General features: G+C 36.8%; 2 protein-coding genes across 3 annotated transcripts in view; both read left to right on the top strand.

The window, feature by feature from the left end:
* LOC127858075 (uncharacterized) overlaps window positions 1–13,509 on the top strand; it is a 60,022-nt gene extending 46,513 nt beyond the window's left edge. The window contains exons 32-39 of the mRNA XM_052394961.1: window positions 1–118; window positions 827–969; window positions 2,813–2,895; window positions 3,194–4,100; window positions 5,442–5,619; window positions 11,449–11,642; window positions 12,648–12,784; window positions 13,146–13,509. The exon at window positions 1–118 is cut by the window's left edge and continues 27 nt beyond it. Of these exons, the coding sequence (XP_052250921.1) occupies window positions 1–118; window positions 827–969; window positions 2,813–2,895; window positions 3,194–4,100; window positions 5,442–5,619; window positions 11,449–11,642; window positions 12,648–12,784; window positions 13,146–13,193 (1,808 nt within the window). The 3' untranslated portion in view covers window positions 13,194–13,509. The remainder of the gene's footprint in view (window positions 119–826; window positions 970–2,812; window positions 2,896–3,193; window positions 4,101–5,441; window positions 5,620–11,448; window positions 11,643–12,647; window positions 12,785–13,145) is intronic.
* Window positions 13,510–17,749: 4,240 nt separating this feature from the next.
* LOC127858086 (E3 ubiquitin/ISG15 ligase TRIM25-like) lies at window positions 17,750–23,141 on the top strand. 2 transcript variants are annotated; one of them, XR_008038744.1, is made up of 2 exons: window positions 17,750–17,875; window positions 21,791–23,141. XR_008038744.1 is itself a non-coding variant. In XM_052394978.1 (2 exons), the coding sequence occupies exons 1-2, from the start codon at window positions 18,248–18,250 to the stop codon at window positions 22,203–22,205; spliced, it is 522 nt and encodes a 173-aa protein (XP_052250938.1). In that variant the 5' UTR covers window positions 18,196–18,247; the 3' UTR covers window positions 22,206–23,141. The 2 variants fall into 2 exon arrangements, 1 of the variants encoding a protein (XP_052250938.1); XM_052394978.1 differs by lacking the exon at window positions 17,750–17,875 and adding an exon at window positions 18,196–18,354.
* Window positions 23,142–24,220: the final 1,079 nt, after the last annotated feature.

Below are 24,220 nucleotides of genomic sequence, written 5' to 3'. Positions count from 1 at the left end.
CACTGACAAAGCAGGACATACAGGAAACATACGGCAGCGCCGCCACGGCCGAGTATAGACCGTTCATTTCCAACGTTGAAACAACGCAGAAAAAAACTTCTAGGCTATTGCGAAATAGGTAAATTGCGGACATCCTTTTCAATGTTGTGCACGTTATATGAGCCTCGTTCCGGAAAAATTTGGTCTAATGCATGCGCGTAAAGTTTGGCCACATATTAGCCTTTGCAGTCCGCATAGGCTTGTCTGGAACGAAACTTTCAGTTTTATGGTATGAAAGTCTTTTAAGCCAAAATCCAATTAAGGCAGAAAGTGTCGTCCCAGATTAGATTGCATGCACTGCAAATGCTAATCTGGGACGACACGTTACGCACTTGCATTGAGCGCCGTTTGCCGAAATTGAGGTTTCATTTATACAACGAACCTCTAACTATAAGCCGTTATCTGCAACTGATGGCTCGATGATACACAAAATTAAAATTGGTTCTACCAATTATATACCAATTGACTTTAGGCGAACGATTAGAATTTTCTATGTTCGTACTTGATTTTCTGTGCAATTCTATTTAGCTCACCTGCGTACAAAGAGCTCATAGTGAGCTCTTGTTCGACCTTCGAATGAATCATGCTCAGACAATTTGTTATAATGAAGATATGTTTGAAGCAATGAAAAAAACTTCTCAGAACAATTAAGTTCATTTAAATCGGGTCTAAGATGAGCGACCAATAGTTTTTTACCCTCTTTACCGTACACAATTTCAAAATATATTTTAAACATTTCATCAGTAAATGTTTAATAATTGAATAATAACCACATTGTGTGTTGCAGGATACATCACCTCTGTGACGTCAATTTCTTTCTCTCCCCGGCACCACGTGCTGAAGCCTCACGTGTTACCATCCACTTGACAGTTGGGCTTGGATGTGAGAAGGATACCGTGTATCAACCCGCTCTTGTCTTCTGGGACACCGGTACGTACATACGTTATGAACCTAAAAGTTCGGTACATACACGCACTATGTGCCGTAGAGTTCGGTAAATACACGCGTTATGAACCTAAAAGTTCGGTGCATATACTTGGAGACTTTCTAACGCTACACTTTTCAAACTTATATATCTCAGTATTAAGTAAAGATTTTGGTTTTAAATTGTCATGTGATCATTTGACTATATTCTGTGCAAGAAAACGATATATTCATTCATCCGTGACAATAGGGCGCTTTTGCACGTGGGGTTTGTGTGGTTTCATCTTTTTACACGTGAAGATGGTGAAAAGCGATATGATTCTAATTTTATTTCAATTTATTCATTTTAGGTGGGTTGATACACCAGGAAAACATTAAATTAATTTAAAGATCACTATATCTCGTATACAATTTCAGGAGCGCAACAGCGCAACCGGCTTGGTGCAGGCTACCTTCCCGACTTGCTATTTAAGCATCCGATCGTCACGGATGAATGGTTTTATCGTTAACTGCACATAATGAAGTCATTTGATCACCTGTACAATTTTAAATCAAAATATTTACTCATAATTACGATATTTAAGTTTGAAAAATGCTTCGTTCGAAAAGTCAACAAGTGAAGCACAACGAATCAAATATAACTCTAATTTGATTTTAATTACATCATTCTAGGTGGGTTTCTACACCAGGAAAACAAAACATAAATTTGAAAAACAATATGGCTCGTATGAATATTAATGAGCAGGGTGTTGCAAGCCGGTCGGTCATTAAGACGTGAATGTTTATGCGTTTTGCTTTGCACATTATTATTTTACGATGTACGATTTTGAGAATTTTACGTTTTCAGTGATTTTTGTAATGTGTTATGTTTTATATTTAAATGTTGATCAATTACTATTAAATTTACATGAAGTATTAGATATGTGTTGATTAAGTCCGAGTCCAAATTTCAACAAAATCCATTCTAATGTAAGGGAGCTATATTTATTTGAATACATTTTGCGTTAGAAAAGTCTCCAAGTACACGCATTGTGTATCGTATAGTTCGGTAAATACACGTGTTACGCACCTTAAAGTTTGGTAAATACACACACAATGCACCGTACAGTTTTGTACGTAAAAATTCTATGAACCGTTAAAGTTCGGTACATACATTAACTAACTACCGTAAAAATCGGTACGTGCATGCGCTATGTACCGTTAAGTTCGGTGCATAATTTCACAATGTACCATAATTTCGGTACAAACACGCAATATATACCGTAACATTCCGTACGTACATGCACTATGTATCGTAAAGTTCGGTAAGTATACGCAATATGCACCTTTCAGTTGGAAACGTAAATGCAGTATGTACCGTTAAGTTCGGAACTTACACGCACTATTTACCGTACAGTTCTGCACGCACACGCACTGTTCAGTTCAGTTCCGAGTCAAACGATTGAGAAAAGACAAAAAAAACGTTTGATTTGAAGTGTTTGATTACTCGTGCACATTTTAAAACCCGTAATGTCCCATCAATGGTGCTGTTGCACCAACTATCAATAACTGATATTGGAATTTTCGTTGAAGTTGACCACTACGTAACATTATATTTGGCATTGCCTTCATGATTTTTAGGAGTTTTATAGTTACCTTCTACTAAAAATATATTTGCTAGTTTCTTAGATTCAAAGTGGAAGTTGAACTCAAAAAATGTTCTTAATATTTTTCATTTAATAGCAAGTTGTTTTACAAGCTGTGTTTCTTCGAAAGTATTTATGAAGCGTCGTGCTATTGACAATCAGTCACTTAACAGCAAAATATTTGTTTCACAAAGTGTTACAGATTTTATTTTATATTATTTCAGAGAAAGAGGTCTGGGTTCACATTGACGAAGGGTGTAATGAAATATTGTCTGCGAATTTCTCCAGTGGAGTCTATTCATCAATGGTAGTATGAGATAAATGTCTAAAATGTTTAATGAACAATTTCTAATCAATTAATTGAACTAATGATAAATAGAATCGGAATGTAATAAATATTAAATACGTATTTAAGTCCTATGGTTTTAATATACGTATTAAGCCATATTATCGTGTGCATGAACATAGAAAATGCGCCTGTTTGGGAATCATTTAAAATACAAATATATTGAATAAGAAATAATGTTAGCATTTAATAGTTATTAAATGTATTTAAATATCTAAAATATACTCCAGTTTTATGTATGCAGTTCTTTATTCAAAAGATATGCCCAGATTTCAACAGCGCAGTGAGAAAAAAGAGAGACGCCTCAATCGAACTAGAATCACCCTTGCATTACAGTTTGGTGAAAATCGAAAAAACGTTTATCAATTACCCCCCGAAAATTGTTTCAAAGACCTTGGATATTACGGAAGACGTTATTGCTGACCTTACTATAGAAACAGAGGATCCAGAGGATGACACATTGATTTACAATATCGTTGATGAGCCAGAAAACCTCCAGTGTAACATCACCTCCGACGGTAATCTCCGGTGTAAGGCAATTGAAGACGATTTCTACGGCGAAGATGATGTCACTGTTGAGGTCACTGAGACAGATTTGCCAGCGTTTGAACAACCAATGTCGCATACAAAACAATTAAAACTTGTTATTCACGGAACTCCTGATAAAACTGAGCGATTCTTTTTTGATTCCAATGAAACCTTTTACGCTGAGAAACGGCCCTCTTTTTGGCACACCATTTTAGTGAACGCTAACAGGTCTTCCACCCACTACGCCGGACGAGTTGTTCTCGCAGATGTCGACGGGGGCGAGATATTTTTTCCAATTCCAAGATTTAGCGCTCTCGGGGACGCCGCTTACTCTCTGAAGAGGTTAACTAACACATCGGATATCCCGCTGACCAATTACACTACTAGGCGCTACAGAAGCGTCGAAGCTTATGACATTGAGTTTGAATACTCTCCAGACCTACAGGGTAACATGACGCTGGATTTCATCGCCCGGAACGCTGATGGCATCTACACGCCTGGTGTCACTATCTATGTATATGTGTTGGAGAACCCCTGCATTCATGGTCAGTGCCACCATCCCATTCTGGGATATGACGCGTGTGAAGATCCGGCCAGATCGCGGTCATTCAGTGGCTTTGAGTGCGTCTGTGAACCTGGTAATCACGCATATGAGCCTTTGGTAATACAGGGCTTAATGCATGTACATAGTTTCGTCCAATATTAGCCTGTGCAGTATACATTTGCTAATCAGGGACATTCCTTTCCGCTTGTATTGTATGTGTTTAATTCTTTATAGCAAACATCCAGTCTAGGTGGAAAGTGTCGTCCCTGAATAGCCTGTACCGACTGCACAGTCTAATCTGTGACAATACTAAATACGCGTACGCATTAACCCCTTTTTTCAGATTGCGACTCATATATATTTCCATACAATACGATATTACAATGGTAATACTAACGACTTCCATCATGTGTAATTTACTAGAAGCGTTGACAAACTTTTACTGAATATACGTTACATAATATGAATGACTATGTTACGTTTTCATGGCTCATTTTATCATACCATCGCATTGATATCTGCCTGATATAACGTTGCCTGATATATTTTTTTATATCATGGTCAACAGGAAGATCTTGTATCAGTAAATGTTTGGAGTTACGTTGGATTTTCAATAAAGTCATCAATTTCTATCAACATGAATCAGGTTCATCAAAACAAATACTTTGATACAAAGAACGTACAAATTTTATTCTAGTTTAAAGTCATAAATCACAAAAACTTTTTTTTTAAATCACAACAGGCCGCACTGCATAAATTAAATGACGTCATCAATGCGGCAATAAATCTTAAATATCGATATAGTTTTTGCACTCGCACATTTTGCACAGAAAGTCAAGACAAATGGTAACTGTATGCTTATCCTAAACTATTTAAACAAACGATTTAACACGCTTATGTCATTATTGACACCATCATCAAAATGTCAATTTTAATACACGTCTCCAAAATGGCGTCTCCAAAGTATTCGGTGAATTGTGTTCTTAGATTAAATTTGTCGCTGCAGTACATTCCTGATCTCCAATTCAAGACGTTTATAATTAAAGCGGTTGTACGCTTCCCATTCGTAGTGCAAACAACTTTTTTTCTCTATACGATGTTTAAAATAAGCAATTATTCGTGTTGTCTTTTCGAACGCCGTTTCTACATGTATGTCAACGTGTAAAAGCCGGATAAGCAAAATCAGCGGGGATCCGTACATATTAAATATAAAGAAATGGATTATTTTGTAGATTTTTAGGATAATGTGGTATGATAAACAGAAAAATAGATTCTGTCCCATCGTTGTGTAATATATCAGGCTCGGCACGAATAAAATAACGGCTCGGCAAGCCTCGCCGTTATATTATTCTAAGCCTAGCCTGGTATTTTACAAAGCGATGAGACAGTAACCTGTTATTCTCTATGTCAACATGTTTTATTAAACGAAAAACAGGCTATATCGGCGACTGGTGTCAGATAGAAGAAGACGAGTGTCAGTCGAGCCCATGTTCCAGTATGTACGACTGCGAGGACCTGGTCAATTGCTACCAGTGCAACATCAACATCCCCAAACTGCTGGCTGTCATCGTTTGTCTTTCCATTGCCCTCATTGTGCTCGTGTACGTTCTCAGGTAAGATATTGTGAAGCTGCGATACATCAAGTTGTCTAGAAGCAGGTATGCGTTTAAGTGATATTTTGCTTTAACACTTTACCACTAAGATATGTATTTTCACGCATTTGTCGTCCCCTAGAAAAATAAATTTAATTGAAGACTTTCCTCACTAGATTCTTGTTTTTAGGCTTACCTGCCCACTTACTCTGCAAACCTTAGATACTGATGAGCAGCATGCAGCATAGAACCTGAACAGACTGTGATTTACTCGCAGGCTGTTCTGTCCTTATGCTGTCTGCACAAAGCCATTTTCACTTTGCTTCTTCGTGAGATTAAGCAGTCACTTTTAGTCCTTATAGAGCCAGATACCGCCTTTGAGATTTAAAAAATTAGCTATATCTTTAAACAAAATGTTGAAGCGACGTTTAACATTGGATTTAACGAAATCTATTAGCTCATATTGAAGCTACGTTCGGTTCAAAATTTTGCAATCATCTATAGCCCATATTAAAGCAAATGTTAGCGTGAGAATTAGCAATTTTTGAAGCAAAAATAACCATGGGATGTATCCACCATTTTTAGCACCATTTGACGCTACGTTGTGCGTGTAATTTGACATTGTCTATAACTTATATTGAAGCAAGGTTGAGCATTGACAGTAACTAATGGCCTATATTGAAGCAACAATTAAAGTAAAACATAGATATCATTTTTGGCCTAAATGCCGATATTGAAGTAAAGGCTAGAGGTTGATGACAAGTGTTTTATATTATGTATGCATTCAATTGACAAACCTGTGTATTTGAAGGTATCAATATTCTTTGCAAGCTTGATTTCATGATGCACATTACACAATTAATGTTTAAATCTTGTTGCTCAAGCATTCGTCGAATTTTCGTCCGTGGAGCCAGACAAAAATACGTGTAAGAAATCACTTGTGTATGTTCATTGTGGTATACTGGCTATTCTTTAACACAATTATGTTCTATAATGTGCATGCTTATTTACACTTATATGTCGTTATTTATTCTGGGCTAAGTGTGAGGTACTGCATTCTGATATAAACCAGATGTGTTTTGCATCAGCTGATCCAAGGCAGGTGAACCGGTGAATTGTATTCATTTAAGTGTTATGAGCCTGGTTGTCATATTTGGGATGTTAAGTGTTTATTAATCCGTTTCAGTGATTAATTATGAGCTTCTGTGTGAGCTTTGGCATGCTGTTAACATAGTTTGAACCCCAATCCCGGTAGTTTGAATTGACCGTTTCCAGTTGCCGACCCAAGTTTAAATTAATTTTCAGCTTGATATTTTGAAGAAAATAATGAACAAACTACTCTTATCGCCAAGGCGCAATTTTACTATTGAATAGATAAGGAGCATTGTTAACACCCTGTTCACTTGGCCTCATTTTGACATTGACATTGACCTATTTTGATGATTTAATACACATGTTATTCAGAATGTCCAAAATCTTGGTTAAACCTTATGACGCGTTTCTTCTAACATCGATACTGCTTGTTACAGAGCGTCAATACTTGTATGGATGATGCTTTCAAACACATTTAGCGTAGGCACAACAACCAACTCATGTTAACCTTGACATGTACCTGCATTTGGTTTTAGACAAAATAAGAAAGTCCACATTCTTGGTTAAATCAAAAAGACGCGTTTCTTCTAACAACGATGCTGCATACTACTAAATTTGATTAATGCGTGAATGCTGTCCATGAACACTCACCACCTTCATATCACCTGACCTCGTTTTGACATTAACCTTGACCTTGTTTTGGATTAAGGCTTATTCCAATGGATCCATGCTGTGCTGTGCGTAAATTTAGTGCCGTTCCAGATTAGTCAGTGCAGTCCACACAAAATCTAATCAGGGAAGAAACTTTCCGCATAAACTGTATTTTTTCTAAGAAGAGACTTCCTTTGAACAGAAAATATAAAAGCGGAAAGTGTCGTCCCTTATTAGCCTGTGCGGACTGCACAGTCTAATCTGAAACGGCACTTTTCGCACATGCATTAAACCCGTTTTTTTTCAGAGCACGGCTCAAATGGATTCATCAATCAGTACTGACAAGGGGCGGCATTTGTGCTGGTTGAACGCATCATATTGTTGTTTTATGTTTTATGCTGGGTTGTGTCTGTCGCCGCATTTATTGTCCTGTTTTGTATATGCAATGTCGCACTTATCCTAAAGTTGTAATATTTATACAATCAATGATATATAATTTTTTAAACTACAGCCGTGTCTTAAAATAAAATCCATGTGAAGATGTGCCATATGCCACCGCATATGCCTAGTAACTGCAATGATATAAACGGGTATAAAAATGCACATGCCGAATAACATCAGGGACCTTGCTTATAAAAATCGGATGTTGGCGTATGATTCTATATTTAATTATTTAGCAAAAGTGTTAATTAGGGTAGATAGAGTACATGACAGCAGTTATTTTCAAAATCCAGTTACTTTTCTGGAAAAAGCTTCCTTTTTTCATTTTATTTTATTGCGGCTTATTTTTCATCAACTTTAGCGCTGTAAACACAGTTTCGCTGTCAAGGAGGTGTCAGTGGTGGTGTCAATATTTCTCTCTATTATTTTTAATCTTTTAGATATATGTAATATATGGGCTATGCTCTGTGAAAAAGAGGGTTTAATGCATGTTCGTAAAGTGTCGTCTCAGATTAGCCAGTGCAGTCAGTACAGGCTTATCAGGGACGACACTTTCCGCGTTGATGATATTCTTCGTTTAAAGAAAACCTCTTATCAAAAATCCAGTTTAAGCGGCAAGTGTCGTCCCTGATTAGCCTGTGCATATTGCACAGGCTTATCTGGGACGATACTTTACGCACATGCATTAAATCCACTTTGCACAGAGCACGACTCTTATTTTTTCACTCACAATTTACAATAATGAAAACCTCGATTATTGGTATTTTATCATATATTGTTAACAGATTTAAAAACGTATGTTTAGCACCGGCTACCGATATATTGCAGGGAATTTACGATCATGTTTTTGAGGTTTTATAATTCGTTTCGTTTTTAAGGGTAGTGTGAGATTCTTTATATACGGTTATTAAATTGGTTATTGAATAGAGCGTCACGCTGTTCAATTAATTTTTTTTATGAATTGATTACAACTTAGTGTTCTAACCATTCGCTTTTATGAACGTCTTGGCAAACGTTCTTCTTGAGACCTTTGATTTTCCTGGTCCATATCCAGGGTTGGTTTAATGGAAAACAGCGGGCGGCAAATCGGCGACAACCGCCCGGCCACCTCGTCCGGCATCCATGTGGACGACAAAGATGACGTCAGCTCGGAGGACGATGATGTCAAGATCTGGCAACACAATCCCATCTATTTCCCTGCTGGCAAAGCTCAACCGCCACACCATGCTAACTTCACCACCTTCAAAGGTAGCAGATAATTCTTCGTCGCAATCGTTACTATGTTATTATAAATTTGAACCGCGTTTGTGGAAGAATGGGTTTAATGCATTTGCTTAAAGTTTCCTCCAAGATTAGCCTGTGCCCTTCGCACTGGCTAATAAGTGGCATAACTGTCTAAACAAACTGTATTTACGTTAAGATTATATTATGTCTGCACATTCTTATCTTGGATGACACTTAACGCACATGCAGAAAGGACAGTTTACCCAGAACGCGGCTCATGTTATACATTTATTATACACAGTAAAATAATCTACGCTTATCTCCCTTGTAAAAAAAAACAATTACTTCGTATAAATCTGCTATTAAAAAAACAAAAAAGAAATCCCATGCCTGGTCACTGCATAATATTTTTATGTACAAAAATATTGATCATGTAAAAGTCCATAAATATTGTTTTCATTATCGATATAATATATCAATAAACGATCCTTTGCTGCTCAAATGCGGAGATTTAAAACACCTCGAGCTGACGTGATCGTTGTTAAATTCATACAAACCGGGCAACCGTTTCAGTAAACCCTTATAAGTTACTTAGTACGATTTTCATAAGTTATCATTGTGCATTTTAACACAAAAATAACGTCCGGTTAATTGGGCCGTAACTAGTGTGCGAGGATTATTTGAAATCTTCGCCTGAACACGTAGTTGTTTTTTTTCTCCCAGTCTATACTGGGGGACATATTGTTTTTGCCCTGTCTGTGTGTTTGTTGGTTTGTGTCAAACTTTAACATTGGCCATAACTTTTGCAATATTGAAGATATCAACTTGATATTTGGCATGCATGTGTATCTCATGGAGCTGCACATTTTGAGAAGTAAAATGTTACGGTCAAGGTCATCCTTCAAGGTCAAAGGTCAAATATAAGGGGGACGTAGTGTTTCACAAACACATCATGCTTAATGACTGATTTAAATGATGAATCTACTTAATATTGTTTCTCAAACATTCACATGTATCGTCCACCTTCCCCAGGCGTACAGGAGATGGAGATGGAGCAAATGGAGCTGAATGATTTTAACGATGAAGGAATGAGGCTGATTCAGCCACGTCAAAGAGAGGTCCCCATCCGCAGGTTTGACGTCACGATGCTAGCGGAGCCATTTGAGACGCAAGGAGCAGAAAATATAAAAGCGGAAAGGGACGTCCCTTATTAGCCTGTGCGGACTGCACAGTCTAATCTGAAACGGCACTTTACGCACATGCATTAAACCCGTTTTTCTCAGAGCACGGCTCAAATGGATTCATCAATCAGTACTGACAAGGAGGCGGCATTTGTGTTGATTGAACGCATCATCTTGTTGTTTTATGTTTGATGTTGGGTTGTGTCTGTCGCCGCATTTATTGTCCTGTTTTGTTTATGTAATGTCGCGCTTATCTTTAAGTTGTAATATTTATAAAATCAATGATATATAATTTAAAAACTACAGCCGTGTCTTAAAATAAAATCCATGTGAAGATGTGCTATACGCCACCGCATATGCCTTGTAACTGCAATGATATAAACGGGTATAATAATGCACATGCAAAATAACATCAGGGACCTTGCTTATAAAAATCGGATGTTGGCGTATGATTCTATATTTAATTATTTAGCAAAAGTGTAAATTATGGTAGATAGAGTACATGACACCAGTTATTTTCAAAATCCAGTTGCTTCCTTTTTTCATTTTATTTTATTGCGGCTTATTTTTCATCAACTTTAGCGCTGTAAACACAGTTTCGCTCTCAAGGAGGTGTCAGCGGTGGTGTCAATATTTCTCTCTATTACTTTTACTCTTTTAGATATATGTTATATATGGGCTGTGCTCTGTGAAAAAGGGGGTTTAATGCATGTTCGTAAAGTGTCTACTCAGATTAGCAAGTGCAGTCCGTACAGGCTTATCAGGGACGACACTTTTCGCGTTGATGATATTCTTCGTTTAAAGAAAACCTCTTATCAAAAATCTAGTTAAAGCGGCAAGTGTCGTCCCTGATTAGCCTGTGCATATTACACAGGCTTATCTGGGACGACACTTTACGCACATGCATTAAATCCACTTTTCACAGAGCACGACTCATATTATTTCACTCACAATTTACAATAATGAAAACCTCGATTATTGGTATTTTATCATATATTGTTAACAGATTTAGAAACGTATGTTTAGCACCGGCTACCGATATATTGCAGGAAATTTCCGATCATGTTTTTGTTTTTCTTTTTTAAGGGTAGTGTGAGATTCTTTATATACGGTTATTAAATTGGTTATTAAATAGAGCGTCACGCTGTTCAATTATTTTTTTTTTGAATTGATTACAACGTAGTGTTCTAACCATTCGCTTTTATGAACGTCTTGGCAAACGTTCTTCTTGAGACCTTTGATTTTCCTGGTCCATATCCAGGGTCGGTTTAATGGAAAACAGCGGGCGGCAAATCGGCGACAACCGCCCGGCCACCTCGTCCGGCATCCATGTGGACGACAAAGATGACGTCAGCTCGGAGGACGATGATGTCAAGATCTGGCAACACAATCCCATCTATTTCCCTGCTGGCAAAGCTCAACCGCCACACCATGCTAACGTCACCACCTTCAAAGGTAGCAGATAATTCTTCGTCGCAATCATTACTGTTATTATAAATTTGAACCGCGTTTGTGGAAAAATGGGTTTAATGCATTTGCTTAAAGTTTCCTCCCAGATTAGCCTGTGCCCTTCGCACTGGCTAATCAGGGGCATAACTGTCTGAACAAACTATATTTACGTTAAGATTATATTATGTCTGCACATTCTAATCTTGGATGACACTTAACGCACATGCAGAAAGGACAGTTTACCCAGAACGCGGCTCATGTTATACATTTATTATACACAGTAAAATAATCTACGTTTATCTCCCTATAAAAAGACAAGTACTTCGTATAAATCTACCATTAACCAAACAAAAAAAGAAATCCCATGCCTGGTCACTGCATAATATTTTTTATGTACAAAAATATTGATCATGTAAAAGTCCATAAATATTGTTTTCATAATCGATATAATATATCAATAAACGATCCTTTGCAGTTCAAATGCGGAGATTTAAAACACCTCGGGCTGACGTGATCGTTGTTCAATTCATACAAACCGGGGAACCGTTTCAGTAAACCCTTATATGTTATTTAGTACGATTTTCACAAGCTATCATTGTGCATTTTAACACAAAAATAACGTCCGGTTAATTGGGTCGTTACTAACGTGCGAGGATTATTTGAAATATTCGCCTGAAGACGTAATTGTTTTTATTTCTCCCAGTCTATACTGGGGGACATATTGTTTTGCCCTGTCTGTGTGTTTGTTGGTTTGTGTCAAACTTTAACATTGGCCATAACTTTTGCAATATTGAAGATAGCAACTTGATATTTGGAATGCATGTGTATCTCATGGAGCTGCACATTTTGAGTGGTAAAAGGTTACGGTCGAGGTCATCCTTCAAGGTCAAAGGTCAAATATATGGGGGACGTAGTGTTTCACAAACACATCTTGCTTAATGACTGATTCAAATGTTGAATCTACTTAATATTGTTTCTCAAACATTCACATGTATCGTCCACCTTCCCCAGGCGTACAGGAGATGGAGCTGGAGCAGATGGAGCTGATTCAGCCACGTCAAAGAGAGGTCCCCAACCGCAGGTTTGACGTCACGATGCTAGCGGAGTACCGACGTCACGGCCGTCAAGCGTCACCTCTGTTGGGTAGATCCCTAAGCCGGGCCCACATGTATCGTCCACCTTCCCCAGGCGTACAGGAGATGGAGCTGGAGCAGATGGAGCTGATTCAGCCACGTCAAAGAGAGGTCCCCAACCGCAGGTTTGACGTCACGATGCTAGAGGAGTACCGTCGTCACGGCCCTCAAGCGTCACCTCTGTTGGGTAGATCCCTAAGCCGGGACCACATGTATCGTCCACCTTCCCCAGGCGTACAGGAGATGGAGCTGGAGCAGATGGAGCTGATTCAGCCACGTCAAAGAGAGGTCCCCAACCGCAGGTTTGACGTCACGATGCTAGCGGAGTACCGACGTCACGGCCCTCAAGCGTCACCTCTGTTGGGTAGATCCCTAAGCCGGGCCCCAAAGTGACCATCCCTCTGCACCGGCCTGGCGAGTTTGACAGCATGATTGAACAGAGGAAGAAAGACGCAGGCCTGGCGGATGTGCAGACGTAACTGGAGCAAGCATCTGGGCGGTTTCTAAATTGTGGCGTGAAAGCGAAAGATGAACTTTAAAATATTTTTTAAAACGTAATATGAAATACAATATTAAAGAAATTTGCATAAGCATGGGCGGTTTATGGCTATTGACATGAATAAACAAAATTGTAAATTAACAATAATTTTACACATGATTTGTTTAAGAATGTTTGGTCATTGATTATTAACATAAGTGTAAAGTTGTACAATCAAACATGTGTTATAAAAATGATTTAATTTATATTAAATTTTAATAATTTATTTAGCTGATAGACATAGATCTGACAACACACCGTCGACTAATGTAAAACTATTTTATACATTAATTGTGTTTGTGTGTGTTGTCTTATTACACATACTAACAATACGAGAAATAAATGTTTTATATTAAACAAATGCTTTTAAATTGTTTTTAGCTTCTTATGTTAGTAAGCAATAAAAACGAGTTTTTAATGAGATAAATGCACATTAAAATGACACCGAAAAATAAAGAGTTCCGCAATGACACCATTATAACTGGATCGTTACAGCAATTTGTGGAAGTTATTTGTTATGGATGTTATTTTTACCTAACAGTAGCCGAATTAGTTTTTGTATTGTTAGAGTAATACTTTCGTTAAAAAAATATGTAAACCTTTCAAATGCAAATGCTTTCATTTTTTTATCTCTTGGTGAAATGCGTTGATTTTCATTTTCGGAAACAAAATTTGTGACAAAGAGTTTATTTGAGTAGTAAATATGTTTGTGTTTCCAAGTTCTAGCAAAAAGTGTTTCCAAGTTCTAGCAAAAAGTAATGTTCGAAGTTTACTGTTAATACATCATCGTACATCTAAACGTCATAATAAGTTTTGGATAAAATCTTGTGTGACGCATGTGTTTCTTTAAGTCTTTTACTAGTGCAATTCCATCTGCGTGTATATGCATCTTACTAAATATGTATTCAAACTTCCTTTCTTTTCTAATGCTTTTTGTAATTCTTTATACCAGACATATGGCATCCATTGTTTAAAACAACTTTTTATAATTATGCTTATTTTTTATTTGAAGTTTTTGCAAAATAAATTACAGTTTTTCGAATAAAGAAAATTGTGGAATATATAATATTGAAATTTAATAATGTAAATTTTCCTTTTATTTATAAAACTTTATAATTTTCGATTCAAGTGCGCCAACAATATTCTTTTCATTTTATTAAATATGCACCTGTGTTGAAATTAATAATGAATAAATAATTCATATAATAATATAAATGTATTGTTAAAGCATATATGAATTCTACTTAAGTTGCTTTATCTTGCTTTCAATAAATTCTATAAAAAAAACAGACTTAATTTTCTTGACAATTTACAATTTATGCACATTAAATGCGTTTGTTTTAAATTGATTTATTTACTTTTATCTGTTGTTGTATCGTGACTGCATTCCCTTGCTTGTTGATTCGATGACTGAATGTTGACATTTTTGCTGATAGGTTTCCTAAAACAATTGAATAAATAGTGGTTTAACAATAAAATAAACAACGCGAAAAACTATTTCGAAACAGAAAAAAAGTTCGCGTTCTAAATGCAGAAACTGCTGAGAGATATCAGCGACTAATTTTCTAAAAGTTTTGTGCACGAAATTCAGTGTAAGTCATTTTGTGTGATCTTCATAATAATATAAACGCTTATGTTAAAGTACTTTATCTTGAGGTTCCTACCTTAGTTTGTATTAAATGAAAACTAACAGAAGCTTTTTCACACACTTTACGAATACCCTGACGCGGCATGTCGTAATATGTATCAAAATGCAATAAACAGGCAAATGATAAGTTGAAAAACGGGTCCTTACTACTGCAATTTTTAACGTAGTGTAGTGTCTTCATAACAAGAACCAATGCATTCAAATTTGATTTCTGTACGTTGAAAATGCAGACTTCGTCCGACAAGCTTTTGTCCACGGACAGAAAAAAGGACGAACTTATATCAAAAACAACAAGAAGTGTTGTTTTTTGCGATAAAAAATGCAAATAACAAACAAGGGGAATGTACTAATATGAAAGTGCTTGTTAGGCGGTCATATCAGTGGTAAAGATGTATATGCGCTTTCTTGTTTGATTTTACAAGTACTAGATTGTTGTGATTAATATTTGCTTTTTTGTTTCGATTCAAATGCACTGGGTTGTTTGCATGCTCATAAGTAATAATAGTGTGTGAATATTTTTCACTCAAAACATAAAAAAGGTTACCAAAGAAGTAGTAGTGCGATCCTTTTTTCTTTCGATAACATCCTAAGTAACTGATTACTGGTAGCCATCTTGGATAAAACTTTGTCCTGTCAAATACTTATTCATTTTAGCTCACCTGGACACATGCTGCTCATGGGTAACTTTTTTTGTTCCCAGATATTCTTCCTCCGTACTTTCGCGTGGTGCTTGAGTGAACTGTTTCTTACAATGTCTTCGCCTTCTCAGCCCAATTACAGATTTTAACCAAACTACACAGAAATGATCCTTTGTTGACCTTCTTTCAAATTTGTTCAAATCTTTCTGGGTCTTTGCATGTGTATGTCATCAGAGCAAACAATATATATTTCACAACTGCACACTTCAAAAATCGTCTTATTCGATCACAACAAGTGACAAGGCTATACTTTCTGTGGGTAACATTTTATAATTGACCAATACTTAGTTTTCTTAAAGGATGCCCCTTGTGTCAACACTGACCACGTCCCAGGGGTCACCTGATTTATATAGACTTATATAGTCGATAACTGACAAATATTTCCATTGAGCCATGCAGATCAGAGGTTAAATATTTGGTGTGGTTCTGTACAATATTAGTTCAAATAATGCATTTGTGGTCAAAATTGGCACTGCCCTGGGGATAACTTGTTTTCCTTACATGTATATTATTTAAACATTTATAAATTATAAATCTTCTCTGAAATTCAAAGTCTGAGAGGGTTAGGTATTTGCCATTTAACATTGCAGGGTGTTTCTTTACCAATTTTTTTAAAATCATGCCCTAGGGTTAAAACTGACCTTGCCCATGGGTCACAAGTGCATGTACACTTTCTTAGTACATAACTTAAAAATAGTTTTATTTTTTCTGTCTCAATTATCAGGCATTTAATATTTTGTATGTAACATTATCCGGTTGTCTTCTTCCAAGGTGACTTTAAATCATGACACTGAGGTAAAATTTGGTTCCGTCCTAGGAAAGAAATGTTTTCCTGATATGTATACATGTATATTATAAATCTCTGAAACCAGCAAGGCCCTTCGGTTTGTTACTTATATATTATCGGGGGCCTCATCTCTGTTTGTTCAAAGTATGCCTGTCGGGTCAATTATTACCACGCCCCATTGGTCAAATAATGTATATAGACTATATCAAAAAAATAATTTTTAATCCCAAGGGTTGGGTTGTCTTAGTTTGGCGAGTGATATTAAATAGTTTATCTCTACTTATTTTGTTCAAATTTTGCCATGTAGTAGAAAAAGTCCACGCCCAAGGTATCACATTATTAATTTAGACTTGTATAGCATAACACATGATAAATCATATGTTCTAAAACCGCAAGCGTTAGGCGTTAAAGGTTTGTTGCGCGCAATTGTATGTGGGCTCAATTTAACGTTTGTGCGCAAAACTTTATATCATTATTTCTACTAAAGAAAAGAATTTACACTGTACACACGTGGACCGAGTCATTAATCAAAACGTGTTATTGTGACGAGCCTTTAATCAGAATAATGCAAAGTTGTGTTCAAGTGAGGATTGTATCCACTACAAATAAAGTTTAAGGTTTGGTTGTAACGCGCACATTTATCTGTAGCGTCGACAGATATTTAAAACTCCACACTCCTTTGCGATCATCTTGTGAGGCCTTCGACCTGGGCTCACAACTCTGACCTTTAATTTAACAGTATTATACTCTCTATTGTACTCAGGTAAATGATTGCTGAAACAACTCATATCTTTAACTGGCAGTTAGACCTAACATTGGTAATCAATAAAGCCAGCTAGACCAAAGTAAAAATATTTGGTACTAAACATACATACAATGTGTGCAGTCAATAACTAGAGTGGGGTGTTAAAACAGGCGGCTTCTGGTAGATTTACATCAATAGTGTGCATGTTTATCCTAAAATAGGTTTAACTATGGAAGTTGAAATTTTATCTCGCATTCAATTCAGTGCATGGTTCTGAAATAAACAATGTTTGAAAAATTGGCGATGCATTTAAGAAAAAAAAATATTTAAAAAGCAACAACAATTTACAACTGTTGTAAACATGAGCACATAATTGAAGGTAAATCAGACGATGTGTAACTACAAATGACAAAAGCATCTCGTAACTTTATGACATAAACCAAATTGTTTATTTGTATCCCTTTGTATTATCATAAATATGATAAGTAACTTTATGCAAGGTCTTCTGGTAACTTCACTGTGAATTTTGACTTCTGTGTCGATTTTAGGTGTTTTGATAGCGGATGCAGTCATTCCTTTGTGAGCTTTAAGCAATTCAGGTTTAAAAAAATGTTCATATACATTACAGGGTGCATGATCACGTAACTTCGCGGGGTTCCCAATTAAACGTTAATGGATGTAAACACACTGGTAAATAGTGCTTTTTTCAAATATGTTTTTAAAACAATGTTCTTAAGAATTTGAACTAGTGCATAGAGGAGAGATTTTGATGCTGCGGATGGCAATTTAAAATACATCAGAATTACTTTATTTAATGCCTTAATGCTTCACGCAACGTGAAATTTTGTCACCGATTTCAAACACAAGATATCGGCAAAAATTGCAAGAAAAACCCCTGAAAACCGTATTGATTCTGCACTCTTATTATATAAAAACTGTGTGGGTCTTCATGCTACATATTCTGATGTCATATACAATTTATTTATTTATAATGGGAGTTAAAAATATTACTGGTAATTAGCCTGTTATTTAGAGGACAGTGCACAATACATAAACATACTAATGGAGGATTTGCTCCTGACATGCGGTGTCTACAACGAGAAACTGGACATGTTTTGTCTGGAGCACAGTCAGGTGTGCTTCGCTAAATGTGTTCTACTAGATCACAGGTTGGTTACGCAAAATCATTAAATTGATTCAAAGTTATTGATGTTATAGGAAGTCCCAAGGCCGCAGTCGCAACATGCATCAATCATATATTTTATTATGTGCAATCTACAATTACTCCCTATATATTATTATACATTATTGCGTAAACATTATTGGTGTATTAGTAATTGAAGGCATTATTTGTAGAAGTCTTTATTTGAAAATGGTGCATACATTGTTTTTAATGTTTAATTTACTTGATAAAGGGGATCAATGAATTGATTGCAATTTTTTTCAAATACTTGTTGATGTACCTTTTGATTAGGTAGTTGACTTAAGCATCAATGTGACTATTGTATGATAATTATAGGTCACAATGCTATTAAGTATATGTATTAACGTACCTGACCACAACGTTCAAATTACAGAAACGCTTAAGAACACTCCAGAGGTCAAATTGTAGGTCCAATCTTCATAAAACTCGGCCAAAAATGTGTTCAGGTGATATCTCGTTTGATAATGATTTCGGTTCGTAAAAACCAAGGCCGTTAGGTGGCGGGGAAATTAGTATATGGTTATAGTGAAACCTTCTCTTCTAACATTAAAGAAGTCACATATTTACTCCAAACCTAATAATACTTTATCAGAACATTTATTTTAATGATAATGGTTATCGTTCGTCGAAAAGCAGGGAGTTTGGCATTTTTCTTTTTATGGTTATAGTGAAACTATGTGAACACTTAAGAAGGCATAGTTTTGATCCAATCCTATTGCACTTCGGGCAGTATATTTTTTCTTATTATATCTCGGCCGAATTTGAAAATGGACGTGATTCGTAAAAAAGAAACATGGCTGCCAGGAGGCGGGGCAGCTTTCATTTTTTGGCTTAAATGGGCCTTTTTACGTTTTGGTACATTGATAAAATTAAAAAAAAAGGTTTCGGATTCGCAAATTTTCGTTGTAGTTATGACATTTGTGAGGAAACAGTACAATTGAACATTTACGATGCTCTAAAATATTCATTATATGCATCTTTTGACGGTTTAAAACCTGAAAATTATAAAGCGTTGCAACGCGAAACGATTGAATATTATGTTAGTTCTGTTGTCGTTATATTTTGGGATAATACGAGGATTGCTTTTATGTATTATGGATGAGTGGTCTAAGCGATAGACTTTTACAAGAGGGGTCAGTGGTTTGAGCCCAGTTTAGGTTTATTTTTTTTCTTATTTATATTCTTGTTTTTATTGGATCGTTTTAGATCCAATGTTTACATTTATCAATATAAAGCATTGAATGACAAACGTCAATACACGTCAAAATCTGCGAAAAGGCCCCTTTAAGTGCCACCTTGTGAATACTCTAGAAGTCACATTTTGTGTTACATCTTCACGAAACCAGGTCTGAAAATGTATTCGATCGAGTTCAAAAATGGTTGATATTCGTCGAAAAACATCGCCGCCCGGGAGTGTGGCGATTGTCCTAATATGGCTTTAAGGAAACCCCATGAACACTCTAGAGGCCACATCATCAGTCCAATCTTCATTACACATGGTCTGAATATTTGTTTTCTTATGATAGATTGGCCGATTTAAATAGTAGTTTTATTGGTCGAAAATCATATTTGCAATGGATCGGGACAGTTATCTTAAATGGATTTTGTGACACCTTACTTCCACTCTTGAAGCTACGTTCATGAAATTTAGTCAGAACATTTATTCTTTTGGAAAGCGCGGACGCGTTGGAAAATGGTTTTGGTTCATCGAACAAAATTACCGCTAGAGCCAACACAATGTTGGTCAAATCTTCTTGAAACTTGGGTTAATTTGCTCGAATAATATGTCCGCGAATTTGAGAATGGTTCTGATTCGATGAAAACAATGCCCGCCAGTGGGCGGTGTAGTTCTCCTTAAATAGCTGAAGTGACAATTTGTAAACATTCGAGAAATCTCGTTTTAGTCCAATCTTCATGAAACTTGGTCTGATCATTTGTTCTAATCATAGCTCGGCCGAGTTTAAAAATTGTTGTGATTCGTAAAAAAAACATGGCCGTCAGAGGTGGGGAAATGTTTCATATATGTCTGTAGCGAAAATTTTCTAACAAACTAAACGTTACATTAAAGTCCAATCTTCATGACACTTAAAAAGAATTTTTGATTGCTCAGCCGAATATGATAATGGTTGTGGTTCGCTGAACAACATTGCTCACAGTGAGCGGGACAGTTTTCCATGAACGGCTATAGTGACAACTTGTGAACACTCTAACAGTCACAGTTTCTTCCAAACTCCATGCCACTTTGTCAAATAATTTGTACTATTATTAGCTCTGCTAAGTTCAGAAATGGCTGTGATTTGTCAAAAACACGACCGCCAGTTTGTGGGGCAGTTTTCGTGAAACCTTATGAACAAACAGCCTAGAGTGAACATTTTTTTAAATCGATCTTCATGACACTCGGCGAAAATGGATATGGTTAGTCGAAAAGCATGGCCGGCAGGGGCGGCTCAGTTTTCTTTACATGGCAAAAGTGAAACAGCGCTTACACTTAAGGAGTCATATTTAAGTCCAATCTTTATGAAACTTGGTCTATACATTTGTTACATTGATAGCTCGGTAAAGTTTGAAAATGGTTGTGATACGTCGAAAAACAAGGCGTTCGGCAATTTTCCTAATATGGGTTAAGTGAAACCTGTTGAACACTGTAGTGGCCACAATTATTTGTCCAATTTTATGAAACTAGGTCAGAACGATATCTCATATAATAGCTCGGCCGAGTATGAAGATGATTGTGGTTCGATGACAAATATAACTGCCAGTTGGTGAAGCGATCTTTTAATATGGCTATTGCGCAACAATTTTCACACTCTTGAAGTCAATTATCCAATATTCATAAAACATGGTCAGAATATATGCTCAAATTAAAGGTTCAAAGTCAACTTTGAAAATGGTCCCGGTCTGTTAAAAAGACGTCCAAGGTACGGGGTAATTATCCTTATATGGCTAAGATTTAAAATTGTAAACACTATATTGGTCACATTTATTTCCAATCTACATGAAACTTGGTCAAAACATTTGTCCCAATCCGAATTTGGCTGATTTTGGAACTGGGTCATATAAGGCCAAAATTTGGATCACTTGCTCAAATTTAAAAAAAGCTTTTTTACGCTCTAAACACTGAATTGTTGCCAAATTTTCAAGAAACATGATCACAACTTTGGCTCCAATGTTATCGGAGTAGAATTCGAACGCCAAATATGCATAGAAATTAAATTTGAATGTTTCTTAATGCACTTGTATTACTTTTTACTCCACATTCTCACAGTAGTAATTATGTTTGTTATTGTTCAGGCCAAGTTTAAAACATATGCTCAACATGTTTGTAAATGTTGTATTGCGCTTATATTTTTTATATTTCAAAATGGTTTTAGTGTTAATAATGCTCCATGTTGCTTTTTCAGACAGTGCATTAATTTGGCCACTCTAATTTCTGAGTCAGTCAAAAAGCTGTCGTTGGATATGGAACAGTTGTCCTACAATCTTCAAGCTATTCTTCGGCAACTTGAAATCTTTGAAAGCTCACAAGAAGCCATCATTAAGTTTGTTGATATATCATATCGTGAAAAACTGCAAGAAATCCGAGAAATGCGTAAGAACTTAAACGCTTCTTTGGATAAGCTAGAAAAATCAACCTTGAAAAAGTTGAATGATATAAAGACTACATTGCAAACTTCTCTCAAAAAAGACATTGAAAACTGCCGCATACTGAAGGATGAACTGCGACATCTTGGTGAAGCTGTGCATATCTTTATGAAACGTATTAAGAAAATATATCGTTCGTCGAGTGTTGAACAATACGGCAGGCATGGCATGTGATTTTTTTCGGTTTTTACCCTAACTTTAACCTGCGATATGTTAACACTAGTTGAGCTTCCTTCTTTGTTAATATGATACTTACTTTTCAAATGTATATGTTCAATGGTTGTGATGCTGTAATTGCTGTATTTACTGCTGCTGCGGTTGATGATGAATATTTATGTAGGTGACATATTGAACTTTGCATGTCTTTAACTATGGGAGAAACCCTATAGGCTAAGCATATGGTTACCGCTTCAGTTCTAATACGTAAGTTTAATAATGTTCATATACATGGTTCTTTTTTGGAAAAGTTCCAATGATATAATTTTAATTATTCAATGTTAGTCATCAGTATGTGGTCGTGCTTGAATACTTTGGATTAATCAAATTAATTGATTATATTGCTCGGAATAACATTTCATGTTTTTAACAACAAAAATATAGGATATGGTTAGGCTACTTGCACTAAATAGAAGGCGGTTAAGGTATGACAATACTATATACAAGGGACGGTGGGCGTAAAAGATATGGCATGACTAAATGCACGGGACGGTTGGTGTTATAGATATGGTCAGACCGTCTGCATTGTACGGTGGCGATATCGATATGATCCTAATATAGGCACTGGACCGTTAACGTTATAGATTTGGTAGGACTATATGCACGGGCGGTGGGTGTAATAAATATGGTCAGACTATATGCACGGGACGGTGGGTGTTAAAAATATGGTCAGACTATATGCACGGGACGGTGGGTGTTATAGATATGGTAAGACTATATGCACGGGACGGCGGGTGTTATAGATATGGTGAGACTGTATGCACGGGACGGTGGGTGTTATAGATATGGTCAGACTATATGCACGGGACGGTGGGTGTTATAGATATGGTAAGACTATATGCACGGGACGGTGGGTGTTATAAATATGGTAAGACTATATGCATGGGGCGGTGGGTGTTATAGATATGGTCAGACTATATGCACGGGACGGCGGGTGTTATAGATATGGTGAGACTGTATGCACGGGACGGTGGGTGTTATAGATATGGTTAGACTATATGCACAAGACGGTGGGTGATATAGATATGGTCAGACTATATGCACGGGACGGTGGGTGTTATAAATATGGTCAGACAATATGCACGGGACGGTGGGTGTTATTGATATATGGTCAGACTATATGCGCGGGACGGTGGGTGTTAAAAATATGGTCAGACTGTATGCATGGATGGTGGGTGTTATGGATATGGTCAGACTATATGCACAGGACGGTGGGTGTTATAGATATGGTAAGACTATATGCACGGGACGGTGGGTGTTATAAATATGGTAAGACTATATGCACGGGACGGTGGGTGTTATAAATAAGGTAAGACTATATGCATGGGACGGTGGGTGATATAGATATGGTAAGACTGTATGCACAGGACGGTGGGTGTTATAGATATGGTCAGACTATATGCATGGGACGATGGGTGTTATAAATATGGTCAGACTATATGCATGGGACGGTGGGTGTTATAGATATGGTCAGACTATATGCACGGGACGGTGGGTGTTATAGCTATGGTCAGACTATATGCATGGGACGGTGGGTGTTATAGATATGGTCAGACTATATGCATGGGACGGTGGGTGTTATAGATATGGTAAGACTGTATGCACGGGACGGTGGGTGATATAAATATGGTCAGACTATATGCACGGGACGGTGGGAGTTATAAATATGGTAAGACTGTATGCACGGGACGGTGGGTGATATAAATATGGTCAGACTATATGCACGGGACGGTGGGAGTTATTAATATGGTAAGACTGTATGCACGGGACGGTGGGTGTCATAAATATGGTCAGACTATATGCACGGGACGGTGGGTGTTATAGATATGGTCAGACTATATGCACGGGACGGTGGGTGTTATAGATAAGGTCAGACTATATGCACGGGACGGTGGGTGATATAGATATGGTCAGACTATATGCACGGGACGGTGGATGTTATAAATATGGTCAGACTATATGCACGGGACGGT

This window comes from Dreissena polymorpha, chromosome 14, assembly GCF_020536995.1.
Source record: "Dreissena polymorpha isolate Duluth1 chromosome 14, UMN_Dpol_1.0, whole genome shotgun sequence".
Taxonomy (NCBI): Eukaryota; Metazoa; Mollusca; class Bivalvia; order Myida; family Dreissenidae; genus Dreissena; species Dreissena polymorpha.
Note: the sequence above shows the minus strand (reverse complement) of the source record. Positions and strands in the feature narration are given on the sequence as shown.